The following is a 27507-nucleotide window of genomic DNA, read 5'->3' as shown; positions in this document are numbered from 1 at the left end:
AGAAGGGGCAAACTTAGTGTACTGGAAGATGGCTACAAAGTAGTGTGCTTTGTTTGCAACTGCAAGAGTTCTTGGGCTGGCCCTTAGGCAAGTATGTTTTGGGAAGTGCCAGGTGAATGGCTCAAAGCGCCTTTGGTACAAGGACATCTAAAAAGGAAAGAGCAAATAGTGGCTGTTTAGCTCATTTCTCTTGGGACATCCTCTTCCAAAGCTGTGCCATACTCTGCTTACAAGGGGAACTTCACTGCATGAACTGGGGCAGAGAGGACAGTAGCTTGTAATGTGTCTTTACATTTAATTTAAAAACTTGTACGGAATGCTCTGCAATCGAGGTTGTCTCTCCAGTGATGTACTGATATTTTTTAAGACTTTAGTCTGTGCTCTCTGACCTCCATGACAGGCCCTTATTATTTCAACCAATGCTGGCTCTAAAATGTAGAGTTTAAATGTCTGGAGTACCTCAGTGTCTTGTTGGGCTGACAGATTGGCTTGGCATCTGCCCTGCTTCACCTGTGTTAGCTGTTTGGGTGCTGAAAAGTAGGAGTCTCTTACTTGATGGATTCTTGGGAGTTTGGGGGCTTCAGAGGACTGTATAATTGTGTTTGTATATTAATTTGGTAATCTTTATCATTACTGCTTTATAACACAACTGGTTTCATGGTTTCACTTGGTCCCATAAACACAAATTTTTTTTTTTGCCTTTTTTGTTATATTTTGCTTATAAACCCTTTCTGGCTATTGTCAGAATGGGATTCTATTGCAAAAAACGAAGACTTGCAGGATTTCATTTAATGAAGACTTACAAGTTTTATTTTTAATGGGCCTGAGGGGACAGGGACTGCAGTTTTGTGATGAGAACAAGAACAGGGAGGACTTTTAAAGTGGAGGGTGTGTTACAACTTGATTAGTTAGTAACATTGCATACTCAGATACTACCCAAGGGAGGCAAATCTAAATGTAGATCGATTGATGTCTGCAGTACCAGGAAGGAAAAAAAAGTATAGAAAGGGGTAAATGTTTCTTTATGTAGCCTGCTGGGACAGTTCCTTTCAGGTTGATGTTACACAACTTTAATAGCTTGTTAGCCAGAGTTCGTCTGGGCTATTCACTACCCGCTGGGTGTTAAATGTGAACTTCAATTTTCCTAAGAATTACAATTTTATGAAGCACCATCACCATCAGACATGTAAGATGCAGCTGTCTTGTCAGACTCATCCATCAGCCCAGGGCTATAGGTTTGTCCAGCCTGGGGTTCATTAGGAAAGGTGGATGTATTCTATTTCTGAACCCCTTTCCCTCAGTGGCCACTGAGACAGTGAAACACTTCACAGCAAACTTAAAAATCATTGTTCTTGCACGTAATTCAGCTTTCTGGCTGGAGGATTGGATAAATGAGCCTCAAGATGGGAACTAGATACCCTCCTGAAAGGCAGAGCTTTGCTCGTTTGATGTTTTTTTTCTGAAACCCATGACCTACAGTCAGAAGCTGGTAGTCTTTTTACCTCTCAGTTATTTGTTAACATTCAGCTAAGGGCACTTCGATAACCCCCACTTAAAGGAGCTTACCATGTGCCTGGCCAGCTTGCTTACTAGCTGTTAAATGTCTAACCTTCAATAATTCTGATTTGTATATGTGTAAAAGTGTTGCACTTGGCTCTGATTATGAAGTCGGCATGTCCCCCAGTGAACCAAGTCTCCTTAGCATATGTTCATGTCACTTGGTTGATTTCCCATTGCAGGACAATCCCAGGATTGCCCATGTTTTGCCGATTTCACTTTCCAGTCCACTGTGAAGGAGGTGATAGAGCAAAGTGGAACTGACATGGTTTCCTCCTATAAAAGCACTGGAGGGCACCTCTTCCAAGTCAGCAAATAAGCCACCTTCAGTATTTGAGCCTTACTCACTTCCGGCCCCTTGGACAAGGCTCCTTCCAGTAAAGTCCTGGCACAAAGTGCTGGTGAGCATAGGATAACAGGAATTGCCTAAACAACTCTAGACTAGGCAGTAAAGAACCAGGGTCCCCTACGTACCTAAGCCATTGCAAGAACCGCCTAGCGCAGGCTAGTTTCCTGAAATGGTGGCTTTTTCTCAAGGTTTAAATGTGTATTCTGTTTAGATGAGCCCTTTAGGGCAAAGGCTGAGCAGCTCTGGCTGAACCAGAAAGCTCCAGTCTAGTCAAGTGATGGGGCGGGGGTCCTGAGGGATTTTGGATTCGTTTGTAATTTGGTGTAATATGGGTAAGGCTTTATTGTTTTCCCACGCATACATTCTTACAGTGATTACAGACAGGGCCAAGCCTCCTTGGGGGGCGACAGGTATGGGATTAGCCCATTTTACACCAATGACATGGGAGAGGAAGAGTGACTCCGGGCGGGAGCCAGGTCGCGGCGGGGTTCCGAGGAAGAGGCTGACCCGGCCCAGAGAGGACAGACCACACAGGCATTGCCCCGCGGCCGGCAGGCGGTGCTGTCCCCAGCCGGGCCCGCCCCTCTGGGCGCGCGACCCGGCAGCTGGAGAACTCCGGCCCGGGAAATGTCCTTTTCTGCCCTTGTATCGCGGGGCGGGGGTCAGTGTCTCAAGGAGCGGGAACCGCGGCCTCAGATGAGGGGCGCTGGGCTCCAAATCCCTCGGAACATCGGATCCGGGGGAGGCGCCGGGGCCTCTGGGTCAGGAGCCGGGCTCGATCCCTCGCGGCCGAGAGGCGGCGCTGATCCCAGGTCCCGCGAGGGCCAGCGGACCTCGGGAGGGGGCGCCCGATCCCGCGACTCGGGCGCCGCTTCCCGGGAAGTTTCAAGTTTGAAAGCCCTGGCGGAGGGGCCCGGGCTTCCGGAACCGGAGTGGTCGAGAGGAGGGGCCGAGCTGCCCGAGCGGCGCCATGGAAGAGGGGGCGCCGCAGCAGGTGAACGGCGCCCGGAGGGGACGGGCCTCGGGCGCGGGCCGGGGGGTAGGGGGAGGCTCATTCACCGCCCCGGGCTCCGGCCGCGTCCCCAGCCCCTCCCCGTGTCCCTTCCCAGCCCTTGCCCTGCGCCCCCCCTACACCTTCGCAGGGCAGACCTGAGCATTGGGGGTAAGTCGTTCCTGCCTCCTGGAAACGTCCCCAAATCACCTCCAAGTGAATCAGAGCCTCCAGTCAGGCCTAACCATGAGCACGTCTGAGTCCGCAGTCAGGGCCACCAGGGTGGGCCCCAAAGTTTCCTAAAATACGTTCTTCCAGGTAACACTCTAAGGCCGATGTGCATCCGCTGCGAAAGCAAAGGGGGCCGTGCAGGCACCTAGGGACGGGTCCTGGGAGGGGAGAAGAATGTGTGCGGCAGGCGGAGGGTGCCACTCCCTCGCGGTCGTGGGGTCCTTCCCAGAGCACACAGGCAGGCGGCGAGTGGGGACCCCAGAGGAAGGGGCCTACCCAGTTCCCGGGGGAACCCTCGGGTACACAGGGTTCCAGACCAAATGGCGAGGGGGCGGGGTTCTTGCCGGAGCTGGCAATAGGTTCGCGTGGGACCGAGGCTGTGTGTCTTATTGGGGTGTGGGGAGAGGTGGGATACTAGCCCAGAGCAAATGGGTGTGGGGACGTTTGTGCACAAGATAGCGCCCCAGCCGCGGAGCCGAAAGGGAGAGGTGTGTGCGCACTTGGCAGGATTCCAGCCCAGAGCAGGCAGGACCATGGGCTCTGGTCAAGGGTGAAGTGTTGTCCACAAGACTCCTAGAGTGCCCCCACCCCTTGGGCAACTTTCAGGGCTGCGTCTGTGCCCTCCCTCCCCCTTCCTCCGGAGGTCCCTCTGCCTGTTCCAGCCGTGGCTTGTACATATTTTCCGATTTCCTGTTAACCTCCGCCCAGCAGCGGCAGCTGGGTGACTCAGGACCCCGGTGCCGGGCCCCCAGCTCCGTGGGATCTTTGTTTGCTCAGGCCTTTGGCTCTGGCCCTCTGGCCTAGGGCCCTCAAAGGATTTCCTGAGCCCCGCCCCTGCCCTCTGACAGACGGGCCAGAGGGCCAGCGGAGGCCTGGGGTGGGGGTCCCCAAGGTTCCACTGGGCTCGGGAGATGGAGAGCCGAGAGGTAAGGTGAGGGCTCTGAGGCAGTCCTGGGTTGGGGGCATCATGGGTTACCCTGGGCTGAGGTCAGCAGCAGCACCCGTTGGTTTGAAATGGCCTCTGGGAAGGAGCTTTTCCTCTTTCTTGCTCTCGCTTGGGGTGAAGCAGTGAGAGAGCCTTCTAATTCCTCCCAGGAGCTGAGCTGGGAGTGGGCCCCGGAGACCTCCTCAACCCCTCTGTGCCTCTGCTTTGCCAGCTGGGGTGTCGGAAGATCAGGGGAACAGCCCTAGCTTCCACTCAGGCCACAGGCTTCCCTGTCTGCGTGACCTTGGTGGTGGTGGTGGGGCCCTTCTCAGTGCCAAGCCTCTTTTCTGGTCCCCAGACCTTAGCCTGGATCCCAGACTGAGAGCAGCCTGATGTAAGCGTGACCGGCAGGGAGAGGCTGGGGCCCAAGAGATGACGGTGCATCTCCTTCCCTGTGTTGTGGCCTCGGGCAAATTACTTAACCTCTCTGTGTCTCAGTTTCCTCATCTATAAAATGGGGATAATAACTACACCTACCTCATGGGGTTGCTGTCAGGATCAACAAGTTAATGTCTGCACAGTTCTTAGAACAGAACACCATGTAAACATTAACAATTTTTTCCCCCTTACTCTTCTCTCTGATGGCACAGGACAGGAGCATGGGCTGGATAAATAGCCTTGGGGTTTCCATCTGGCTTAGGGATGCTAGCTCTAAGCTCATAGATGCTTCCCAAACCGTGTGTGTCAGTCCTGGGTGCTGACTGCGCCTGCCTCCCTTCCCCTCCGCCTGTGATGAGCTGAGGCCGTGGAGGTGGGGACTGAGGGGACTAAGGCCTCTGCCTTTCCAGCCTGGGGCGGGCCAGTGGCCCCCAGGGGATGAGAAAGAGGCGATCCGCCGGGCCATCCAGAAGGAGCTGAAAATCAAGGAGGGTGTGGAGAACCTGCGGCGGGTAGCCACCGACCGCCGCCACCTGGGCCACGTGCAGCAGCTGCTGCGGTCCTCCAACCGCCGCCTGGAGCAGCTGCACGGGGAGCTGCGGGAGCTGCATGCCCGCATCCTGCTGCCTGGCCCCGGGCCTGGCCCGGCTGGTGAGTGCGGAATCTGAGCAGGCCCCTCGGGACAGCAGGCGGCAGGCTGACCCAGCTCCTTGGCCTTGGCCCTGACCTCTCGCAGAGCCTCCTCTTGTAGCCCCTGCCCGGGAGGGGCAGGGAGGAGAGAGCTAGGCCATGAGGGGCTCTCGGCTCTGGGGGAGGGGTTCATGAGCCCCATGCTCTTTGCACACAGAACCTGCGGCCTCAGGACCTCGTCCGCTGGCAGAGCAGCCAAGGGCCCGACACCTGGAGGCTCTACAGAGGCAGCTGCAGGTAGAGCTGAAGGTCAAGCAGGGAGCCGAGAATATGACCCACACGTATGCCAGTGGCACTCCCAAGGTAAGGCCCCTGGGATCTGAGGGGAAGAGATTTGGCTCTCAGATTATTAGAGAAGATGGTGATTCAGACCCTATTCTTTTTTTTTTTTGAATTTTTGAATTTTTTTTATACAGCAGTTTCTTATTAGTTATCTATTTTATACATATTAGTGTATATATGTCAATCCCAATCTCCCACTTCATCCCACTACCAGCCCCTATTCTGATAGGGAAATGCAACCCGGCCATTGACCCTGTAAGAGAGACAGTCTCACCCTTAGTCTGACGGGGGAGGCAGAACCCCAAATCTCAGCTTGGTGGGAAAGGCATGGCTCGAACCCCTTGTCTAACAGAGAAGGCAAAACACCAGTCTAATGGGGAATCTCAGCCCAACTCCCAACCTGTCCCAACCCCCAGCATGAGGTGGAGGCTCACCCTGATCTAATAAGGGAGGCTTGACCTTAGCCCTCCCTTGTCTAGTCTGATGGGGGAGGTCTGCTCCAGACCTAGTCTAAAAAGGGAGGCTTGGCTGTAGTATCTGGCCTACCGAGAGAGGCTTAGCTTCAATTCTGGACTGATGGGGGAGGCTTGCTCCAGTCCCTGGTCTGACCAGGGAGGCTCCGGCCTGGTCCTGGCCTCAGGGGGCATATGTTACAACCCCACAGGAGAGGAAGCTTCTGGCAGCCGCCCAGCAGATGCTACAGGACAGCCAGCTGAAGGTGGCCCTGCTACGAATGAAGATCAGCAGCCTGGAGGCCAGCGGGTCCCCTGAGCCAGGTGAGGTCTTGAGAAGTGTGGATGGGCAGAGCGGAGCCGGGCATGGGCCTGAGGGCTGACCCCCTCCCCCCAGGACCGGAGCTGCTGGTGGAGGAGCTGCGGCACCGGCTACGCATCGAGGCTGCTGTGGCCGAGGGCGCCAAGAACGTGGTGAAGCTGCTCGGTAGCCGGCGAACGCAGGACCGCAAGGTGCTAGCCGAGGTCAGATCATGGTCCCCACCCACTGCTGCTCCTCTCTGAGTGGTACCACCCTCTGCAGTGGCGGGAGACACCGCTGGACTGGCTGTGAGGGGTGGCAATGAGGAAACAGGAGGCACATTCTTGTCTAGACCTCAGCCAGGGAGTCTCCAGGTGGCCTGAGCCACTGCCCCCGCCGTTACCCCATGGCCCTGTATCCCTTCTGCAGGCTCAGGCCCAGCTCCAGGAGTCCTCCCAGAAACTGGACCTCCTGCGGCTGGCCTTGGAGCAGCTGCTGGAGGGACTGCCTCCTGCACACCCTCTGCGTGGCAGAGTGGCCCGGGAGCTGCGGACTGCTGTGTCTGGGAACCCCCAGCCTTCAGGGACACTCGTGAAGCCCACCGCCATGACAGGTACCCGTGAGTCCCTCCTACTTCAGAGCTCTCCTTCCCTTCCAGGGAGGAGCCTGAACCACAGTGGGGAAGAATCTTGGAGACTTCCAATCCTGGCCTCACCATCCCCTAGCTGTGTGACCTTGTGCAACTGACATCCCCTCTCCAGACCTCAGTTGTTCACTCTGTCAAATGGGGATGATAACGGCACCTTATTTCATAGGGTTGCTGCGAAAATTCAGTGAGTTGTTGCGTGTGAAGTGCTCAGCACCGTGCAGGCATTTTGATCGCTCAGTCGGTGAAGCTATTATTTAAGTGAGGAACCATGAGAGTGCTCAAACTGCCAGTGTCAGCGAGCTCATAGCCCTGGAGGCCTTGATACCCAGTCCCAGGCAGTTTGGGCTGTTGGAAAGTTCTTCCTTATCCCAAGCTGGATCTGCCTCCAAATAATCTAACAGTGTCAACTCTGGAAGCCCTGAACTTCCCACCTGGGACACGGTGCCAACTAGAGAGCCCAGTCCCTGCCAGCACAGAGCTGATGCAGGGTGGACGGGCCCCATCCCACTGTGAGCAGAGCTGAGAAGGGGAAGTACAGCGGCTGGATGGGCCCCCTCACCCGGCCCCTGGGGAATCAAGGAATGCTTCCTGGAGGGGGTGGTGTCTGAGCTTGGCCTTGAAGGGCTTATGTGAGTTAGCCAAGTAGACAAGTTGGGGAAGGTGGGGGTAAGGGCTTGTTAAATGGCCTAAAATTCAGGTACTTGGGGCCGCCCCACATCCTGTCCTCTGGCTGAATACCCGTATTCCTCCAATCGTTCTTCCACCCTGGCACTGCCTTGTTTTATGAGGTCTCTCAGAGTGTAAACCCCAGGCCCAGACTCCCTAAATGGTGCTCTTAGGCCCAGTGTATGTCCTCAAGGGCGGCCAGAGTCCCACTGCTTCCTCTACCCTTTGAGGGACACATCTCTAATGACCCTAAAATGAATCTGCTTGGTTGGCAAAACACGCTTGTGCCCATTGCAGGAGGTAGGGCTGAGCTGGCGCTGCTTTCCGCTGTGCAGATGGGGAGACGGGCCCGGGGAAGCGGTGGGACAGGTCCGCCAATCAGGCCTCCTGCTCTTCCCTGGGCTCTCATCCCTGCCGTGGCGCTGTTCCTAGGCCCTGAGCCCTGAGCAGTGTGTCGCCACGCGCTGCGGTCCCGTGCAACCCGGCTGAGGTCTGAGTCTCACTCCTCTGCCTGTGTGTCCCTGCTTCTTCCAACACGTAGAAAGTGTGCAGGAGGGGAGGACCAGTTGGCTGGCCCCAAGGGTGGCAGGTGGCTGCCGAGGCCTAATGTGGGCAAGGTCTGTGTTTAGCTATACCTCCAGGAGAAGGTAGCGTTCCTGGGGTCCCAGGGGTCCATTGGAGGATGGCACCTGATAACGGCCCCCCACCATGCTCCCTGGCAGGGACGCTGCAGGTCCATCTCCTGGGCTGTGAGCAGCTGCTGACAGCTGTGCCTGGACGTTCCCCCGTGGCCGCGCTGGCCGGGACCCCCTCCCAGGGCTGGCTTTGGAGCAGGGCCAAGCAGCAGCGTGGTGGAGGCGAGCTGGCCAGTGAGTAGGGGGCACGGGAAGCTGGGGAACAGCGAGGGACCCCCGCTCCCAGCCTGCCCTGAGCCCTGGCTCTGGCCCCACAGGTGAGGTGTTGGCCGTGCTGAAGGTGGACAATCGCATTGTGGGCCAGACGGCCTGGGGGCCTGTGGCCAAGCAGTCCTGGGACCAGACCTTTGTCATCCCCCTGGAGCGGGTGAGGCTGCCTTGTGTGGACAGGGGTGACCATGGGCCGTAGGGTGGAAGGCCGGCCAGGTAGTGGCTCGTGCCATGCTCCACCCCTCAACCTGGCCTCCCCACTGCAGGCCCGAGAGCTGGAGATTGGGGTGCACTGGCGGGACTGGCGGCAGCTGTGTGGCGTGGCCTTCCTGAGGCTGGAGGACTTCCTGGACAATGCCTGTCACCAACTCTCCCTCAGCCTGGTGCCGCAGGGGCTGCTCTTTGTCCAGGTGCCCACTGGCCCCTGCCCTCTGACCTCGTGGGCCCCTGGCTCCGTTAGAGCAAAGAAGGGCCTTTGAGCCTGTGCTCTGAACCCACACGTAGGAGTGGAAATTGAAGCCCAGAGGGAGGAGATCTAGAGGAAGGAAGGATTCCCTGCCCCTCTCTGAGGACTTCATGGGAGCCTAGCGGCCTGCATCCTTGTCCTGTCTGCCCTGCCGCGTGTGTGACCCTGGACCACCTCTCTTCTCCGGGCCTCGGTTTCCCCACTGGTCCCAATGAGGATGTTGGATCCATCTCTCTGAGTCCTTCTGGCTCTTGTGTCTGTTGACATGGGCTCAGGCTGGGAACCTGGAGGCTGAGGAGGTGCCCGTGGCAGGTGGGGTGGGAGGGGACTGGTCTTCAGCCCTGCCCCCTGCCCCCGCAGGTGACCTTCTGTGACCCTGTCATTGAGAGAAGGCCCCGGCTGCAGAGGCAGAAGCGCATTTTCTCAAAACGCAGAGGTGTGGAGTGGAGAAGGCTGGCCAGTAGGGAGCAGGGCTGGGACCCTTAGGAGACCCCGGGACTGAGCCCCCTTTTGCCCCAGGTCAGGACTTCCTGAGGGCTTCCCAGATGAACCTCAGCATGGCGGCCTGGGGGCGCTTGGTCATGAGCCTACTGCCCCCCTGCAGCTCTCCAAGCACCATCAGCCCCCCGAAAGGGTGCTCCCAGACCCCAGCCACACCCCAGGGGGCCGCCGACCCTGCCTCGCCCAGGTGAGGAGCCTCGCCCCAGGCTGCCTGCTTCTCTGTGGAGTCACCTCACTCCAGATGCAGACAGTGCCTGTCCCCGTTGCTCGCCCTCTGACCCGTCTCTCTGTCTCACGCGGCTGTGGGTCCACCCCCACCCCCACCCCCACCCCCCGCATTCCATCCGCCTGTGCCCGGTCGTGTGTCTGCTTCCTCCCCACAGTAATTTCCTGCCCAAGAAGACCCCCTTGCGAGAAGAGATCCAATCCCCACCCAAGCCACCGCGCCTCTACCTGCCCCAGGAGCCGACCCCCGAGGAGATGCCGGTGAGCGGCGGCAGGGCTGGTCATGCTGGGGGCTGTCTGGGTGAGGACGGCAGGGCTGGAGGGAAGAAGGAGAGGAAGCTCCCTCTGCCCTGAGCCCCTCTGCCCTCACAGAGCACCAAACGCCCCCACATGGAGCCCAGGACTCGACTCGAGCCATCTCCGCCAGCCTCAGCCACCAGGTACCCCTGGCAGGCTCACCTTGGCGTTTGAGAGAGACATCTGTCCACTCACTTGGGTGTTTGCATGTCAGGCGTTCTCACATCGCCCCGAGCTCTTGGCTTGCTCTCAGGTTCTCACTTGCGGAGCCCACGTTACTGAGCTCCACCTGCATGCCAGACCCCAGGAAATGGCAGTCCTAGGAGCTCCCACCTGGCCTCTCCAGCCCCTGCCCCTCTTGCCTCACAGGTGGGGACAGCCCAGGACCAGGCGTGGAGGGAGGGTTTGGAGCGGCCCTTGGCAGAGCCCCAGCCCTTGTCCCAGGGGCTTCCTGTACCCTCTCTCTTGCAGGAAACCCCCCCGGCTTCAGGACTTCCGCTGCTTGGCCGTGCTGGGCCGGGGCCACTTCGGGAAGGTAGTGGGCTCATGAGGTGCAGTGGAGGGGGGTGGGCAGGCCCTGACACACGCTAGCTAGGGGGACTCTGGGGTCTGTGGGGCAGTGGGTGGGGGAAGTAGACTCCTGTACTGTCCACCTGGAGCCCAGTCTCTCTCTGGTCCCCAGGTCCTCCTGGTCCAGTTCAAGGGGACAGGTCAATACTATGCCATCAAAGCGCTGAAGAAGCAAGAGGTGCTGAGCCGGGACGAGATAGAGAGGTGTGTGCTGAGGCTGGGGGTTCCCAGCATCCAGGCACGTGGAGGGTACCCAGAATGGCAGGCCTGGGCTGGTGGCCCCGGAGGCAGCTGAATGCTACTGGGGCTTGTAAGAGGTGACCCTGTGGGGCCAGCCAGGCCTGGGCTCTCTTGTTAGCAACTGCAGTTGTTAACTGTGTGCCCTTGGGCAGGTCCCCTCGTTTATGTACCTCAGTTTCCTCATCTGTGAAATGGGAACAGGGTGGTTGTACAGGTTCAAGACCTATGTGAGGGACTTCCCTGGTGGTCCAGTAGTTAAGACTCTGCGCTTCCACTGCAGGGGGTGCTGGTTCCATCCCTGGTCGGGGAACTGAGATCCCGCCTGCCACACAGCGTGGCCAAAAAAAAAGACCTGTGTGAGCTCCTGATACACGTGAACCATCACTCTAGCTGCCTGGCACTTTGACTTAAGAGCCAGTGACCCAGGGGTGTTGTGTGGGTGACAGGGCGTAGTCAGGGGAGGTTTTCATTCCCTTTTGGGTTCCCTCCTTCCCTCTAAAACCCACACCCTCCTCTTGCAGCCTGTACTGCGAGAAGCGAATCCTGGAGGCTGTGGGCCGCATGGGGCACCCCTTCCTACTCTCCCTCCTTGCCTGCTTCCACACCTCCAGCCACGCCTGCTTCGTGACTGAGTTTGTGCCTGGTGGCGACCTCATGATGCAGATCCACGAGGACGTCTTCCCTGAGCCCCAGGCCCGGTGGGTTCCCATCTCTCCCGTACGCCTCTTCCAGCAAGCCTTCCCTGCTTCCCTGTACCTGGCGACGCCTTCATCCTGCTTCCTCCAGGGTGCCCATCAGCAGAAGAGCATGGAGTCAGGGAGGCCTTGGTTCAGATCCTGGTTGTCAACCCTCATAGCGTTTGTGACCTCAGACCTCAGTTTATATAGCTGTGAATTGGGCTAATGATAACTATTTCATAGGCTTGTTGCATGGATGAACATAACATTTAGAAATTGCTGAGCACAGGGACTGGTGAGCAGTAAGTAACCAACAGCTGGTGTTGTTATTTCTTGCCCAGCAGAGTGTGGGCTCTGGAGCCCGGATTCACATATCTGCTCAGCCACTGGCTGTGCGACCCTGGGTGTGTCATTTACTGGGAGTCTGAGGTCCTCATCTGAAAAATAGGCGTGACGGGTGTCCACAGCAGGCTGCTGGGAGGATGCCAGGGTCGGCATGAGGATACTCGGTGTCATCCCCGGCACAATCTCAGAGCCCAGGAAAGGCAGGCTGTTATCTGGAGGAGCTCCACCCCTGCTACACATGAGGCTCCTCCCAGTCTCTCACCCCCACATGACTCTGGCAGGGATATCTGGGGTCCCCAGGCCATGGCCATCCTGGTGCCTCCCTGCCCTGTCCCCCACAGTCCTGGGCCTGAACTACCCCCTGCCCCAACCCTCCAGGTTCTATCTGGCCTGTGTGGTCCTGGGGCTGCAGTTCTTACATGAGCAGAAGATCATTTACAGGTAACTTGCCCCCGAGATGCTGGGGGAGTGGGCGAGGGGGCAGATGCTACCCTCCTCCTGGGCTGCCCTAGGGTGGGCCCGCTGTTCCCTGGGCCTCAGCGCTTCTTAGCCCCTTTGATCTGCCCCGCCTTTGCCCTCAGAGACCTTAAGTTGGATAATCTTCTGCTGGATGCCCAGGGTTTCCTGAAGATCGCAGACTTTGGGCTCTGTAAGGAAGGTGGGTGCCTCCTGTCCAGGATCCCATCTTTCAGTCGTGCTCACTCAGCCCAGGCCAGCAGGGTGGTGGGCAAGTGGCAGCTCCCAGGAAATCTGCCTCCCAGCCCTCATTCCAGGGACTAGCTGGACACATTGGCTCGTCCTTCCCAGCCCTAAAAGCTCTAAAAGAGCCCCTTGCCCTTGGCCAGAGGGAGCTCCTGGGCCGGGAGAGGGCACTGGGTTCTGCTTTCTGCGTGACCCTGGCACACGAGCTTGTCTGAGAGTCAGATTCCTCATCAATCAAGTGGCATAAAAACCGTTCCCACCTCCGAGGGTGTGGGGCAGGGCTCGGCACAGGTTCAGACACGGGGTCATAAGGAGGGTGGGTGCTTGATTCTTACAGCGAGAGGTTCTTGTGGGTAACACACCACGCTGGCATCAGTGTGGATGTCGGTTTGCAGGGATCGGCTTTGGGGACCGGACGAGCACCTTCTGTGGCACCCCGGAGTTCCTGGCCCCTGAGGTGCTGACCCAGGAGGCCTATACGCGGGCTGTGGACTGGTGGGGGCTGGGCGTGCTGCTCTACGAGATGCTGGTGGGCGAGGTGAGCGCTGGATGGGGTGCTGGTGGGGCCTCCAGGTCGGGTGGGGGTGGGGGTGGCCCACGTACCCTGCTGAGCCCCATCCCTGCAGTGCCCGTTTCCAGGGGACACCGAGGAGGAGGTGTTTGACTGCATCGTCAATGCAGAAGCCCCATACCCGCGCTTTCTGTCGGTGCAAGGGCTTGAGCTCATTCAGAAGGTAATCGCAGGGACTTCCCCGGTGGTCCAGTGGCTAAGACCCTGCACTTCCACTGCAGGGGGCGCGGGTTCGATCCCTGGTCGGGGAAACTAAAATCCCGCAAGCTGCGTGGCGCGTCCCCCAAAAAACAAAACAAAACAAACTCTTTAAAAAAAAAAAAAAGGTAATCACCGCAGGGTCCAGGGCTGGGCCGACAGCTGCTCGTGGCTCAGGGATCCCTACCCGAGAGGCTGCAGAAGGGGAGGCAGGCAGTGCCTAGGGCCCGAACACCCTGAATGAGCACCTGTCCTGTCCCCCAGCTCCTCCAGAAGTGCCCCGAGAAGCGCCTGGGGGCGGGGGAGCGGGATGCTGAGGAGATCAAGACACAGCCTTTCTTCAGGGTGAGTGGCCAGGGCCGCAGTGGTCCAGGAGCCTGGCACAGTGGGAGGCATCGAGGGCCCGCGGGGCTGCCGCTCCCGTCGTCTGAGGCACCTCTACCCTTGCCCCCAGACCACCGACTGGCAGGCCCTGCTCGCCCGAGCCGTCCGGCCCCCATTTGTGCCCACCCTCTGCGGCCCCACAGACCTGCGCTACTTCGAGGGCGAGTTCACGGGGCTGCCGCCTGCCTTGACGCCGCCTGATGCCCGCAGCCCCCTCACCGCCCGCCAACAGGCTGCCTTCCGGGACTTCGACTTTGTGTCCCAGCGATTCCTGGAGCCCTGAGGGCCTCCCGGGCTCTCTACCTCCTGCCCCCCCCGACGGTTGGAGCCTCTGCTTGCCCGCCTTTCTGCCCGCCTGGGCGCCCTGGTATTGATGAGCCCTTGGGACTCAAGGTGGCGGCCACGGGCTGCTGTCGTGGGCTTTGCTCAGTCACCGGGCAAAGTGCTGCCTCCCCTCCCTTCTCCCGACCACCTCTCCCCTGCCCGTTGCAAGACCTGGACCCGAAAGGGAGGCACAGCGAGGAGCAGTTTGGTTTGTTTTTTTGAATACTTGACTTGCTTTATGGATTATTAAATTTATAAAACTGTGCACTGGAGGCAGCCTGGCTTGGGGTGGGGAGGGTGGAAGTCTCCACAACCCAGGTCCTTGGTGGCCAAGCCCCCCATGGGTCCTCTTCCTCCTCTTCTGCCTTTGAGGCAGGGTTCTGTCCTTCAGCTCCACCCTGAGGCCTGGGAGGAGTGGGCAGCAGTGAGGAGGTCCAGGCCCTTGGAGCGCTGATGCCCCCGGATGCAGCCCCTCTGGTTTTCAGGCACAAGACGGTGGCCCGGCCTCTAGCAACCCTAAACATCCTGGCTGCTGCCTTCCTCGTCCTCAGCCCAGAGGGTCTCCCAGGACCCCGAGGGCCATCCACAGAAGAAGTGGGCCAGGTTGCGGGTCAGGCCGCGGTCGAAGGGGTTGCCGGGGCGCTGGCGGAGGTAGGCGATACGGTGTGAGGAGATGAACTCCCAGGTGGTGGTGTTGCTGGCCACCAGGTAGAGGTGCGAGGCCAAGAGCAGGCTGGCCACTAGGGAGAAGAGCGACAGCAGCAGGAAGGTGGCAAACAGGAGCCCACTGGACCGCAGCCAGAGCCCCCAAGGCCGGAAGAAGCGGAGGCCAGACCTGCAGGGAAGGAGGGGGACAGGGACCCAGAGCTGGCGGGTATGTGGTTGGCAGTTTTGCTCCAGGGACCCCAGGTGGGCCGGCCATTTGGGAGAGGGTCCGAGGCCCCTGAAGAGGGAGCCTGGCTCTCTCCACACCTGGTGGGTGCCTGCTGCCTGCCCCCCACCCACCACCCCGGGCGCTGGGGGAACCCACCATGCCAGGTACAGGCCCCACAGAAGCACCACCAGCTGCAGCGCCAGGTAGGCCACGAACACTGGGTGATTGCGCTCCCCCACGCAGTTCTCCATCCAGGGACAGTGGTGGTCATATCGGCGGACACAACGACGGCACTCACGGCAGTGACGCGCCCGCAGGGGTTGCTGTGGGCACACAGGGAGTCAGGCCTCAACACTGGCTCCCTTCTGGACCCAACAATGTGGGCGGGAGGTCAGGGCTGGCATCTGGGAGGCCTTCCTGGAGGAGGGATGAGGCCAAGGAGCCTCAATCTTGCCCGACCCTCCCACGGAGGTCCCTGCATCACCCACCAGCACCATGCAGTATCTGCAGCGCCGAAGGGGGATGGCCTGAGGAACCATGGCTGTCTGCTCTTCCTTGGCCTCCTCCTGAAAATGGGGGGACACAGTATGAGATGGGGTTCCCTTGGGAGGCAGAGGGCACTGGTGGGTAGCTCCCTTGGGGGCCAGCTTAACTCTGGGTGTGCACGTTTGGGGATCCATCCCCTGTGTAATGGAGGTGGTAGAGTGGGGGCAGAGTGCCCTGGACGGCGAGGCTGTGTGACCTTTGCCAGTTACTTCCCCTCTCTGGGTCTTGGCAATTTCCTCATTGTAGGATGGGGCTCTAGGTCTGGCAAGACGATTCCCTGGGATTCCCTAGGAAAGCCCTCAGCACAGGGTCTAGCATGAGATTGTTACTGGGGCCTTGAGTTCCCTGTTGTGGGGGAGGAGATGTTTGGGAGCCCTGGTTACCTGGGGCTGGGGCAGGACATTCACGTATCCCGGGTCCATGAGTGACACAGCCAGGTAAAGCAGCAGGGAGCCCAGTACCAAGAGCAGGAAGGTGAGGGGCACGAGCAGCTCCCCCTGCTCTTCCCACTGCCGCAGCGCTGGAGAGGCCAGAGGGGGAGAGTGAGGCTGCGGCGACAGAATAGGAGGGTGCAGGTGAGGGGTGCAGCTGGAGGGGGGAAGTGTGTCCCTGGCTGAGGGAAGGCCTGGAGTTGGAGTTTGATGAATGGTCAGGTGTGGCCACTGCATGGGGCGCAGGAGGGAGAAGTTCACGTTCAGCAAAAAAAAAAAAAAGAAGCAGTTCATCTACACTCTCTCTGGAGCGCAATAGAGAACCATGGAAGGTTATAGGGTCAGGTATGTTTCTGAAAGTCCTCTTACTGCTAGAGAAAAGATGGATCAGAGGGGAGGCTTATCTGGGACACGGAGCGGAGCGTGTCTGGACAAGGGCAGTGGCAGGAAGGGTGAAGAGGGGATGGACAGCAGGGTAAGGAGGCTGATGGGGCCAGACTTGGCTGGATGTGGGGGAGAGGGAGGAGGGGTCTGGCTCTGAGATGCGGAGAAGCTGGCCAGGTCCAAGATGCCCAAGAGACAGAGGAGGGCAGGGTCGGCAGGCTGGCTGGGATGCTGCAGAGGGACAACAGGGGAGCCCAGGCCAGGAAGGGTCCAGCCCATGGAGGTGACTGAAGGATTTTGGGAGGCGGGGGGCTGAAGAGCGAGGGGCAGGAGACGGCCAGACAGCCGAGTGTGGCCAACTCTGGTGCCCCTTGACTGTAAAAGGGAGCGGAGAAGGAAGGGGGGGTTGCACTGAGGGGGCGTTCTTTCTGATGGGGAGACTGAGCAGGTTTTTAGGCTAAGGGGCAGAGGCAGTGGAGGAGACTTGAGGTCTTGGGAGGAAAGTGAGAACGCCCCCGGTCCGGGGTTTTATGCTGGAGCAAGGAGGGATGATGATGGAGCAAGGAGGGGCCTGTGATGGTGGTAGTGAGGGAGGGTGAAAACTTGTGCTGGAGGTGGCCACAGAGGTGGCCTGTGGTGGGTAAAGAGGAGGAAGGGTGGAAGGGGGTTGATGGGATGAATGAATGCTACCAGGGCGAGAATCAAGGATGAGGACGTGAGGGACAGGCTGCTCCCCTATGCGGTGTTCTCTTGCCTGAGGCTGGGGAGCCTGGACTTGGGCAGCTAGTGGCCACAGGGCTGGGCGGGACGCCAGTCCTTCATCTAGTTGATCCTCGGAATCTTGGGAGTCAATTCCTGGGAAGGGTCGGGCGGGTCCCAGGATCAGGGGAGAAGGGGGCTCGAGTCGGTCGTCGGATCTGGGGCACCGGGTGGGTCCTGGGACAGACAGGGTATCTGGCAGGGATCAGGAAGATTCTGGAATTAATTAGAGATCAACTGGGTATTAGGCAGAAAGCAGGTGGCTCTTGGAATGAGAGATGGGGAGGGGGCCTCAGGATGTGGAGGAGATTGGGTGAATCCCAGGATCTCTTGGGCTTCGGCAAGGGACTCAGTGAGACCCAAACATCTAGGGAATCATGCGGGATCGGGGGGGTCCAGGGTCGCGCGGGGTCCGGCTCACCGGTATCATGCAGGAAGAGCACCAGCGTGATCCCCCAGGTCAGGACGGTGTGCCCGGTCCGCACCAGGACCCCAGGCCTGAGCAGCGCCCACGGCGCCATCGCCTCTGCCCGGGGCCCCACCCGGAAGAAGCGCTCAGAGGGGCGGGCCCTCCGAGGGAGAGGACCCACCGCCACCCGGGGATTGGAGGAGACAGGCTGTGGGCGGGGCCGACTTGGGTGACGGAGACTGCCTATTGGACGGTAGCTGCGGCCGAGTAGGCCCTCGAGCCCACAGGTGCCTGAAGAGGCTGAGGGCGGGGCCGGCGCGCGCGCAGCCGGTAACTCCCCCAACCCCACCTCCCACCAGCCAGGTAACTTTCGAAAGCTGGGGAGCCGTGGGGAGCCTCGACCCAGCCCCACTGGGGTTCCACCACCAGCCCCAGGGCCACAGCCTAACGCATGCGTACAGCTTCCTGGACGCTTCAAAGATCCAGGTGTTGTGACTTCAGGTTGCAGAATTGTGCGCGGTTCGGAGATGTGACGCCTGAGGCCTCGAGAGGGGCAGGACTCGCCCAAGGTTGCGCCGTGGTGATACCCTTACCTCCTATTCATTTTCAGATATTGCAGATGGGATGAGAGCAGAGTGGAGGTACGTGGTGCAGATTCTGGCTATGAGGGGCCCAACTTGGGTCAGAGTCAGAAATCCCAGCACTGCCTCTTCCTACCTGTATGAGTTTGGGCAAGTTACTGAACCACTGCGAGCTCTGTTTTCTGTCTGTGTAATGGAGATGATAATAGTACCCCCCTGCTGAGGTGGTTGGAGGACTCAATAATGGAAATAAGAGTGTCTAGCACAGGACTGTCTTGTCTCCCCGGCTCTAAGCCAGCACCTACACCCTTCAGCCTTGCCCAACCCAGGGCTGCAGGCCAGGGAAGTCCCAGTGCAGCTTTGGTTTGTATATAGGTGACTGGGTATTTTAAAGGGAGAATGAGGGAGTTGAGATGGGGAAGGGCAGGGGCTTGAAGAGACTCAGAGCAGTGAAAAATTACAAACAGTGGGTCAGGGTGAATGCTGATTAGGCCAGCTGTGTCTGCTATCTGGCAATAATTGAAGTTCAGCTTCTATCCTCCCACAGAGACTGGGAGACAGAGGCCTGATCCTTCCTGATGATTACATTTTAAAGGGATGGCTATCAGGTCCTTGAGAAAGACACTCCTGAGTTGTAGGAGGTACAAATACACCTCAGAGGGACAGAGAAAGCATTCACAATTGTAAGCCCTTTTTAGTAAATGCTCTAAGAAAGGGTGGTCAGGGTGTTGGTTAAAAACAGTAAATTCTTTTGGCAGCCTGGAGCTTTCTCAGGCAGGCACTTTAAGGGGGGGCTAGGGTCATCCTAGGGATGTGACCTTGAGCTGTTAGAAGCTATGTTAGTGTTTAAGTCTTTTAATGTCAGAGGTGGGAGTGAACGAAATCACTTGCGCTGAAGTCTGTAGTTGTTTGTGTTTTTTTGCGGTATGCGGGCCTCTCACTGTTGTGGCCTCTCCCGTTGCAGAGCACAGGCTCCGGATGCGTAGGCTCAGCGGCCATGGCTCACGGGCCCAGCCGCTCTCCGGCATGTGGGATCCTCCCGGACCGGGGCACGAACCCATGTCCCCTGCATCGGCAGGCGGACTCTCAGCCACTGCGCCACCAGGGAAGCCCTGAAGTCTGTAGTTCTTATAGGCCAAGGTTGTGGCCTAGTGGAGAAGAGGGCTTGGAGCCTGGCTACAGTTTGGACTAGGAAAGGGCCTTTGTCACTGGGCACTGGGGACACACCACCTGGCACGTTTGGGAATGGTTCCACTTGATCTGGGACCAGCACTTAGACTGTTCTTTGGGGAAGAGCTCTCCCTCATTGGGTGCAGCCTCAGTAGTACTTCAGGGGCACGGAAGTCACTGCTGATATTTACGCTGGGACAACAGGTGTAAACCAGGACCATCCTGGGCCAAAGCTGAGTCATCTCAGGATTTGGCCCCGGCTCCTTCATCCCCTCCTGCTGGCGCCCTCGCCCTCCACTCTGCTGCAGCCACGTGGGCGGCTTCGTGGTTCTCCCTGCGAGGTCTTCTCCTGGCAGGGCCCTCTGCCCAGGACACTCTTTCCCTGGACCCCTACAGCCAGGCCTGGCAGCCCGGTCTTTCTGCTGGATTCAGCTCGCATGTCTCTGCTTGTGAGAAGCCTCCCCTGCCCAGGATACCACACTGTCCCTTATCTGCACGTATGCTCTTCCGTCTCCCTAAGGGGCTGTGGCCCAGCTAACTCCAGTCTCTGCTGCACATTCCCACCGGCCCACAGGAGGGACCTGCTCTGTGCTCCCTTCTCCCTGCTCCTCACACACTGGTTCATAATCTCGTATTTAACATTTGTCTCTACCATCAGACAGCCATTCTGGGCGGGGGCCCTGTTGGTCTGTTGCCAGCTGTACCCTCAGTGTCTGGGCACAGGGGTGTGGAGAGACTGCAGAGGAAAAACAGGTGCTCCAGCCCGATCTGCCACCTGTCCCCAGTCTGCAGTTGACCCTCTGGGCTGGGCACACAAACTGACCCAACGCACCCTCACTCAAGGCCCACTGCCTGAGCCAGCCCAGGGCCCTCTCCAGACCCCATCCCTTCCACAAAAAAAGACACTCTGCTCCACTTTGCACAAAAATGTATTTCTGTGACATCCCGAAGTACAGACATTTACCCAGGCCCCAGGTGGTAATGCAATGCAATGTGAGCTCTGCCCAGGGCCTGGCTCAGGCCACGTGAGCATGGAAGGGAGGGGCAGATGTGGCCCATCTGCTAAGCTGAGGGACACAGGGCAGCTGGCCCTTCCCACGGCTGGGAGCGAAAGACCCCAGGGGAGAAAGGCCAGGTGCCTCTCCCCTGGGCTGCTCATCCAGACCGCTCTGTCTGCAGGCAGAAACACCAGGAGAATCCCAAAACAGGCCCAGGGAAGGAGGAGGGAAGAAAAGCCACCCCCCAAGGGCCACCTGCAGAGTCAGCTCTGCTCCCCAGCCCCTTGTTCCAGAGGGGCCTCCTCACCGCCGTCTGTGCCATGAGAAGCAATTCGGAGTGACATCAAGGGAGGACCACAAGATATTTCAAGATACGTTTGTGTCTCACACTTCTCTGAAACAACAGCATGGAGGTTTCCGAGGGAAAGCCTGGGGTCAGTATGGGAGGGGCGCGGGAAGGGCCCCGGAGGGCCGGGCAGGGCCGCTGCAGGATGTGCCAAATGCTGGTCTGGAGGTGTCTGCCTGTTGCCACCGGGAAAGGGTGGCTTGGGGACCTCCTGCCTGTGAGAGAGGTGTGGGGTCCTCTGGGCAGCGGGGCAGGCAGGGGCGAGTGAGGCAGGCTCAGTTCTGCTGGTGGGGTGCCTGGGCACCGTGGGTGCTGCGGGCAGATGAGGGGTAGGGGGCGAGGGGAAAAAGCCCCTGGCCCCAGGAGGTGCTGGCTTCCAGGGTGGGGGGCAGGTTCTGGATATGTTTGGCAGAAGGGGCAGTGGAATCTGCCTGAATTCTGACCAGCCCTGGGCTGGGGCCTTCGACAGCCTGGGACCTGGTGGGAGACTAGGAGGCAGCCTCCATAGCAGCGTGGCCTCAGGCAGGCCTGGCCAGAGGGCAGCAGAGCCACTGTGAGCTCCACTCCTCGAGGGCCCTCTGGGGCTGGGACTGCCTGGACCTAGGCAGGTACGGCTTACTTGCTCGCCCCAGAGGCCCACAGCCGAGAGCACCAAGGCATTTGGGAGACCCAGTGGGGTTAGTTGTAATCTCCAAACCCCATCAGCTGCACCCAGGAACCTAGAGGGCGTTCTCAGGCTTTGGTGGGTGGGTTAGGGTGCTGGAGTGGGCTATCGAAAGCCCACTGCCTCTCCTAACAGGAAGGGAGGCCAAGGTCAGAGGTTACAGGGCGAGGGCTGGACACTCACAATGTTACAGGCATTTAGTCTGGCAGGGGTAGGAGTGAGTGTGGCAGCGATGAAGGCTTTGAGTTGGGGCTTGAGAATGGCCAAGGAAGCTGCGAGGACTCAGGGAGTGTTTCTTTTGTTTTTGTACAGAAATCATACACACAAAACTTCACACTTCCTAACCAAAAAAAAATAATATATATATATAATATATATATATATAATACATATATATAATATATATATATTATATATATATTATATATATATATATTATATATATATATATCTCTCACTAATGTTAAGGAAAAGCGTCGGTTGTGCAAAAGTCCCCCTGTGTCCCTTCATCCAGTTGGGAGGCTCCCCGGGTGGGGATCTGCCAGCTGGGCTGCTTGAGAGTGCTTCCTCCCAGCCTCGTGGTCCAGAGCAGTGGCGGCCGTGGGGGCAGAGGCCTCTATCTGGATGTGTCCATGTTCTCCTCTTTAAAGTTACTGCAGTGCTCAATCACCTTGCTGGAGACAATGAGAGAAAGAGGATTGGAGGGTGGGCTTGGGTTGGGGTGGGCCCAGCCCCTCCCAGCTGATCAGGCTGCGGGATTTGTTAGCCAACGTTAACCATGATGTTGACGCTAAATGAGATGAAGTGTACAAAGTGGTGGGCAGAGTGGCCAGCATGTGCGGGGTACCCAGGAAATGGTACTCGTGGCCACGAATGCCATCAGCCCCGCGTGCTCCCCTCCTCCTTCCCCGGGCCCCCTTTCCACCTCTCAGCGCCTGGGCATCTGTGGTTAGGGGCGTCCCTGAATCAGCTCAGGCCTAACCTCCAAAACCTTCTGGTCTTTTTTTCAGCAACATCTTCCTTCTTCACCTTTTCCCTGTACACCCAGGCCTTTTTCTTCCCCAAAGTCTACTGGTGGTCCCCAAACTGGCTGCGCATCAGATTCACCCAGAGATCCTGCTCCAGCAGCAGGTCCGGGTAGGGCTAGGGCAGCTGTGCTTGCACAAGTACAAGGGCCCGACACCCTGCAGCGGCCAAGTCCCCTTGCAGCATTTGGGAGTCACCCCTCATGCTCAGATCTCGAGTCTGTCTCTCACTCTAGTCTGGCCCTTGGGAACCGCCGTCAGGTGTCACCCTGAACCCTGCACGGCCTTCCCGTTCACACTAAGCCTCTGGGTTGGTGGCGGGTGTGTGTGTGTGTGTGTGTGTGTATGTGTTCACTGCAGCCTCCATGTGCTAAAGAGGTGCCTCAATGCCTTTTAGGAAGTAAGGGATGCCTGGGGTGGGACAGGACTGGTGAACAGGCAGAGGGATTTCTCCTAAGCACCCTGCCATCAGGCTGGCCAGCTTGGGTACACACCTCAAGTCTTACAGAGATGTTCAAAGTGACTGGGGTAGGTTACGGGTCAGTCTTACCCAGTGCTTCTCAAACCTCCTTGGAGCCCTGTTGACAATGCACATTCCCAGGCACACCGGAAAAGAAAATCTAGGGTGGGACTGAATGTTTTTAACAATCTTTTTAGGTGATTCTTTAGGGAGATTAAGTTGGAGAACCACTCATTTTACCATTCTCAAACTCAGACCAATCTGTCAATTAAATGTTTAAGCAGTGGGCTTCCCTGGTGGCGCAATGGTTAGGAATCCACCTGCCAATGCAGGGGACACAGGTTCGAGCCCCGATCCGGGAAGATCCTACATGCCGCAGAGCAACTAAGCCCGTGCGCCACAACTACTGAGGCTGCGCTCTAGAGCCCACAAGCCACAACTACTGAGCCTGCGAGCCACAACTACTGAAGCCCGCATGCCTAGAGCCCATGCTCCACAACAAGAGAAGCCACTGCAATGAGAAGCCCGCACACCGCAACAAAGAGTAGCCCCCGCTCGCCACAACTAGAGAAAGCCTGCGCGCAGCAACAAGGACCCAACATAGCCAAAAATAAATAAATTAAAAACAAAAATAACGTTTAAGCAGTGCCTTTTTTTTTTTTTTTTTTTGCGGTACGCAGGCCTCTCACTGTTGTGGCCTCTCCCGTCGCGGAGCACAGGCTCCAGAAGCGCAGGCTCAGCGGCCATGGCTCATGGGCCCAGCCGCTCCGCGGCATGTGGGATCTTCCCGGACCGGGGCACGAACCCGTGTCCCCTGCATCGGCAGGCGGACTCTCAACCACTGCGCAACCAGGGAAGCCCAAGCAGTGCCTTTTGCCGACAATAACTGCAGAAACAGCCAGTGAGTAGTTGTCTGGGGAGCCTCTGAGCTCCAGGCCCCTCCCCCACGATACTCTTTATTCTGCGCTGTGTTTAGAACTGGGGTAAACTTAACTCTGTTCTCTTCTAGAATGCATCCTGGGGAAAGCAAGGTTGTTACTGCTGATTGCGACACGTAGCATCTCTGAGGGTCTCTCTTGTGCACCGATGGGTGTGAGATCCCGGTAGATGATATTTTAGACCCGGTAGTGAAAACGACACAGCAGAGGAAGGCCTTGATGGCCCTGCCGTGTCCGGGGCCTTCACATTCAGAAACTCATTTGCATTCTGCCTGATCCCTATGTATTTTACCACACTGTGTCCTCTCTTTAGTTGGAATGTCTTTGGCCAAAAATAATGACAAGTTCTGACCTGACTTGCTAATGCCCAGGGATGAGAGGACGTAAGAAAATAAAGCTTACAGATGAGGGCAATGACGCTCCGCTCAGAGCTTGGTCATCCAGTTTCCGGCCGCACTGTGGCCAAAATGACACTCAGGGAGGCCCCAGCTGGACGTCAGTATGCTGTCCACCTCCTCACTCAGCTCTGAGTTGCCCCTGGGAATTTCAGCCATTCCTAACCACGAGAGGGCCTGGCTGTGTCCCTCGGTCCCCCAAGTCTAGGCTCCAAGCAGAAACACTGCCAGTCTCTCACCGGGCCATTTCCTTGGTCTCTTGCCGCGCGGTTGCCATCTTGATCATGTCCCTCAGGAGGGGCATCCCACCTTCTTTGATCAGCAGGGGGCAGTACTTGTCCGCTATGGATAGGGACAGACAGCAGGTGATCAGGGTGGGATTTCTATCAGCCTGTTGCTCAGAAACCCACCCTTGCTGCAAGAACTGCCCTCCCAGAAGGCGGGATGAAGACTCGGCCCTGAGTGAGGGCACTGCTGCAACCGGCCAGGAGCCATGTTTGCCCAGCCCTGGGGCCCAAGTTCTGAGGCCACCTGGGGGAAGCAAGGGGTGAACCCCTTGGAAAAGGCTCTTCCCTTCTTTGCCTCACGGTGGCATTTCCCCCCGCCAAATGTCACCCAAACCAGCACCTTCTACTCTGAGAAGTTTTTGTAAAAATAGAGCTTCCTAAGCACTGCCCTTCGCTATCCTGATTCAACAGATCCAGGAACCTGTTTATTTGTACTTTTAACAAAATATTTCCAGCCAGGATGGAACCACCAGGGCTACCGATTGGGTGGCTTCATGGCTCACTCCAACAGAGAACATTCTAGGGCTCGGTATCCAGGGCTATACGCTCCACGGAGAACACGGGCATTTCAATGGCCCTCCAGCAGCTCTATGCCGTAGGAGCTATTTTTATCATCTCCATTTAATGATGAAAGAGCTGAGTTTCAGAGAGATGAAGTAATCCACTCAAAGTCACTCTAGAGGCTTGTCTGAGGGAGTCCGGGCTCAGGGCTCTTCCTCTGTGCTACACTGCCTCTTTGAGGTAAGGTGCTACTTTTTAGTAAGACTAACCTCAAGGAATAATAGAAAATTGGCAAATGCTTACTGAACAGCTGGGATGTGCCAAAGCACTCTTCCAAACACTTTACATGTCTTACTTCATAGCGATCCTATGCGGAAAGTACTATTACTACCCCATTTTAAAGATGAGGCAAATGAGGCATGGAGAGGTTGAGAAACCTGCTCAAAGTAACACAGGCAGTCTTCCCCCAAGGCCTGCACTCTTATTCACGCTGCCAGTAGCAGGACTGAGCAGTATCCAGGCACCAGGGCTCAGCACTTTCTGCTGGTTCTCTTTTCACATCAACCTTATGAGGTAAGTGTTATTATCCCCATTTTACAGAGGAGAAAACTGAGGCCCAGAGAGGTTAAATAACCTGCATGAGATCACATAACCAGTAAAGGAGAGAACTAGGGGTCAAACCTGGTCTGCAATCAAAGTCTCTTGGTGCTGCACCCTCTTTTTCCTCTCCCCCAAAGCCACTGAGCAGAGGACAGTTCAGGCTCTTCTAAGAGGGGGTGGGAGTCTCTCCGAGGAAATGAGTGAGACCTGTTTTCAAGTTCTCTCCTGTTCTCTTGGACGTCTGTTTCCTCGGGGGTTAGTTCTTGGTTTGGGTTGGTCTTACCCTGCCTTACAGAGGGCATGGAGATTTTTGACTATTCACTTGTATGGAAGCAGGAAACATTAAGAAAGCTGTCTGGGATCTCTGGATGGGCCGGCTCATCTGCCAGGCCTGCTTCTGCCGATGAGGCAGGGGCCAGCCATTATGCTGGGTGTCCCACCAATGCCAGAAAGCGGAGGGCTGGGTGCTGAGACGCAGACACTGACACCAGCTCTCATAGTACTTCCACCCGGATTATCACCTCCCTGAGGGCAAGTCTGCTTTCAGCCGATGAGTGAACAAAGGGTTAGTGGGTACTCACGGTAGACAGACACCAGGTTGTACAGGGCCCAGGTGGCCCAATGCTGGCTGACAGGTGAGATGCCCTGGGGAAGGAGGCGAAGAATTGGCTCAAATGACCTATAGGAAGAAAAATCAAGGTCACTTTTTTTTTTTTTTTTTTGTGCCACTCCGTGCGGCTTGAGGGATCTCGGTTTCCTGACCAGGGAATGAAGCCAGGACATGGCAGTGAAAGCCTGGAATCCTAACCACTAGGCCACCAGGGAACTCCCTCAAGGTCACTTTTGATGCCGGGCATTGTGGGGGGAGGTGCATTGTCTCTTGTTGGGGGTTTGTCCTCACTGAAGGGTCCCGTGGACAAATGATGAGCAGGCCAGTAGGATGGAGGGGACGGGGGGCACCCGGCCCTTCAGGCTCCACAAAGAGAGCGCCCTGGTGAGAGAGGTCATGAGCACCCTGGGAGGTGGGGGACAAAGGACCCTGGGAAGCAGAAGAGATTGACTGCACTTCCCATAATGGCCTTCTACTACGCATCATCTGGAGTCATGGTCCAAAAGCCTGAAAAATGTATGTGCAACCTCCACCCCCTCCCCGGGCCAGCGATTCCACTTCAGCTCTCCTCTGAAATGACAGTAATTGGAGTGTCGGCAAAGCCACGAGCATGAGCCTGTTCCTCCCAACACGGGTTTTCAACTTCAATGTCCATCAATACAAGATGGCCCAGGTGCACACAGAAAGTGACTCAGTCATAAAACGATGAGGGAGACGCATAGCTGCGGCTGGAAATTCACACACGAGATAGTAAGACTTGATGCCAGCTGGACTGGAGGTAATTAAATCTGTGCATAGAAAACTGCTGGAAAGGGAGACGCCAGAATGTTAGGGGGGAGATGCTCTTTTAGGGAATGAATGGTTTCCGTTTTGTTTCCTGCTGCGTGTCTGTATTTTCTCCTTTTTTTTTTTCACAACTGGATAGGTATCAAATGTTTGTAAACGACAGGCTTTGGGTACACACAGGTGTCGACGTGAGGAAACAGGCACCAAACTGTAGAGGTGAGATGTGCGCATTTACATGCTGTGCTCTACGTGGACTACACCTCGGTTAGTAACGCCTGACACAGGACTAGGAGGAGGGCAAGTAGCTCGCACCACACCTTGTTGGGAAGGAGCATCCTGTCCTAGCACTTACCCCACGTCCACGTCCCACGCCTCCCCACTCCGCACCTGTAATTGATATTTCTCCGTGAGTTGATGTCCCAGCTCTGGATGGCTGCCCACATGCGCTCCTCTACCTCCTCCCGCTGGGGTTCACAGATGCCCCAGGCCTCAGGGCCATCAAACATGATGTGGGAGAGGACGCCACAGGCATTGTAGGAAACCTCAATCCCATCAGCCTTGCTCTCCAGCAGGTTGCTGCCAAGAAGAGAGAAGAATGGAGTCCTGATCCCCAAGTCCCTCTTCAGATACCAGCTGCTGGACCCCAACTAAAAGACCAGATACCAGAGGTACTATTGATTTCTTTATCACTTATCATTTGTACCCAGATGACTTCTAAAGGGCTTATAAGGTCGCTTAAGGTAAGATACAGCTACAACAGGACCATTTATGGAGGGTTGAAAGAATAAGAAACTGCATCATAGAGTG

The 27507-nt window shown here is 57.3% G+C and overlaps 3 protein-coding genes across 17 annotated transcripts in view; 1 reads left to right on the top strand and 2 right to left on the bottom strand.

The window, feature by feature from the left end:
* Positions 1–2537: 2537 nt before the first annotated feature.
* PKN3 (protein kinase N3) lies at positions 2538–14201 on the top strand. 9 transcript variants are annotated; one of them, XM_060154208.1, is made up of 22 exons: positions 2545–2900; positions 4902–5142; positions 5339–5484; positions 6128–6239; positions 6313–6440; positions 6646–6829; positions 8254–8400; positions 8484–8593; positions 8703–8846; positions 9263–9338; positions 9422–9590; positions 9787–9889; positions 10001–10068; positions 10397–10460; positions 10608–10699; positions 11257–11433; positions 12136–12198; positions 12339–12415; positions 12855–12997; positions 13086–13193; positions 13493–13526; positions 13680–14201. In XM_060154208.1, the coding sequence occupies exons 1-22, from the start codon at positions 2877–2879 to the stop codon at positions 13811–13813; spliced, it is 2544 nt and encodes an 847-aa protein (XP_060010191.1). In that variant the 5' UTR covers positions 2545–2876; the 3' UTR covers positions 13814–14201. The 9 variants fall into 9 exon arrangements, 7 of the variants coding, with proteins under 7 accessions (XP_060010191.1, XP_060010188.1, XP_060010187.1 ...); XM_060154207.1 differs by having other exon boundaries at positions 2555–2900; positions 13493–13573; positions 13683–14201; XM_060154204.1 differs by having other exon boundaries at positions 2550–2900; positions 9427–9889; positions 10001–10294; positions 13493–13573; positions 13683–14201.
* On the bottom strand, positions 14147–17485 carry ZDHHC12 (zinc finger DHHC-type palmitoyltransferase 12). Of its 4 annotated transcripts, XM_060154213.1 has the most exons (6): positions 17352–17471; positions 16926–17125; positions 15740–15904; positions 15299–15376; positions 14967–15133; positions 14147–14771 (listed from the first exon to the last, which is right to left on the bottom strand). In XM_060154213.1, exons 1-6 carry the CDS (start codon positions 17449–17451, stop codon positions 14453–14455), a joined length of 1029 nt encoding a protein of 342 aa, XP_060010196.1. In that variant the 5' UTR covers positions 17452–17471; the 3' UTR covers positions 14147–14452. The 4 variants fall into 4 exon arrangements, with proteins under 4 accessions (XP_060010196.1, XP_060010199.1, XP_060010198.1 ...); XM_060154216.1 differs by lacking the exon at positions 16926–17125 and having other exon boundaries at positions 14945–15133; positions 15740–15876; positions 17352–17485; XM_060154215.1 differs by lacking the exon at positions 16926–17125 and having other exon boundaries at positions 15740–15876; positions 17352–17485.
* A 2516-nt stretch (positions 17486–20001) lies between these two features.
* Positions 20002–27507, bottom strand: part of ZER1 (zyg-11 related cell cycle regulator) — a 30306-nt gene continuing 22800 nt past the window's right edge. For 2 of the 4 annotated variants that reach the window (XM_060154164.1, XM_060154165.1), the window contains exons 13-16: positions 27088–27276; positions 25886–25983; positions 24156–24258; positions 20002–21772 (exon numbers count right to left, since the gene is read on the bottom strand). In XM_060154164.1, coding sequence (XP_060010147.1) covers positions 21715–21772; positions 24156–24258; positions 25886–25983; positions 27088–27276 — 448 coding nt within the window. In that variant the 3' untranslated portion in view covers positions 20002–21714. Of the gene's footprint in view, positions 21773–24155; positions 24259–25885; positions 25984–26017; positions 27277–27507 lie in introns of those variants that run through there. The other 2 variants (XM_060154166.1, XM_060154167.1) reach the window with 2 other exon arrangements.

Source organism: Lagenorhynchus albirostris, chromosome 7 (genome assembly GCF_949774975.1).
Source record: "Lagenorhynchus albirostris chromosome 7, mLagAlb1.1, whole genome shotgun sequence".
In the NCBI taxonomy this organism is placed as follows: domain Eukaryota; kingdom Metazoa; phylum Chordata; class Mammalia; order Artiodactyla; family Delphinidae; genus Lagenorhynchus; species Lagenorhynchus albirostris.
Note: the sequence above shows the minus strand (reverse complement) of the source record. Positions and strands in the feature narration are given on the sequence as shown.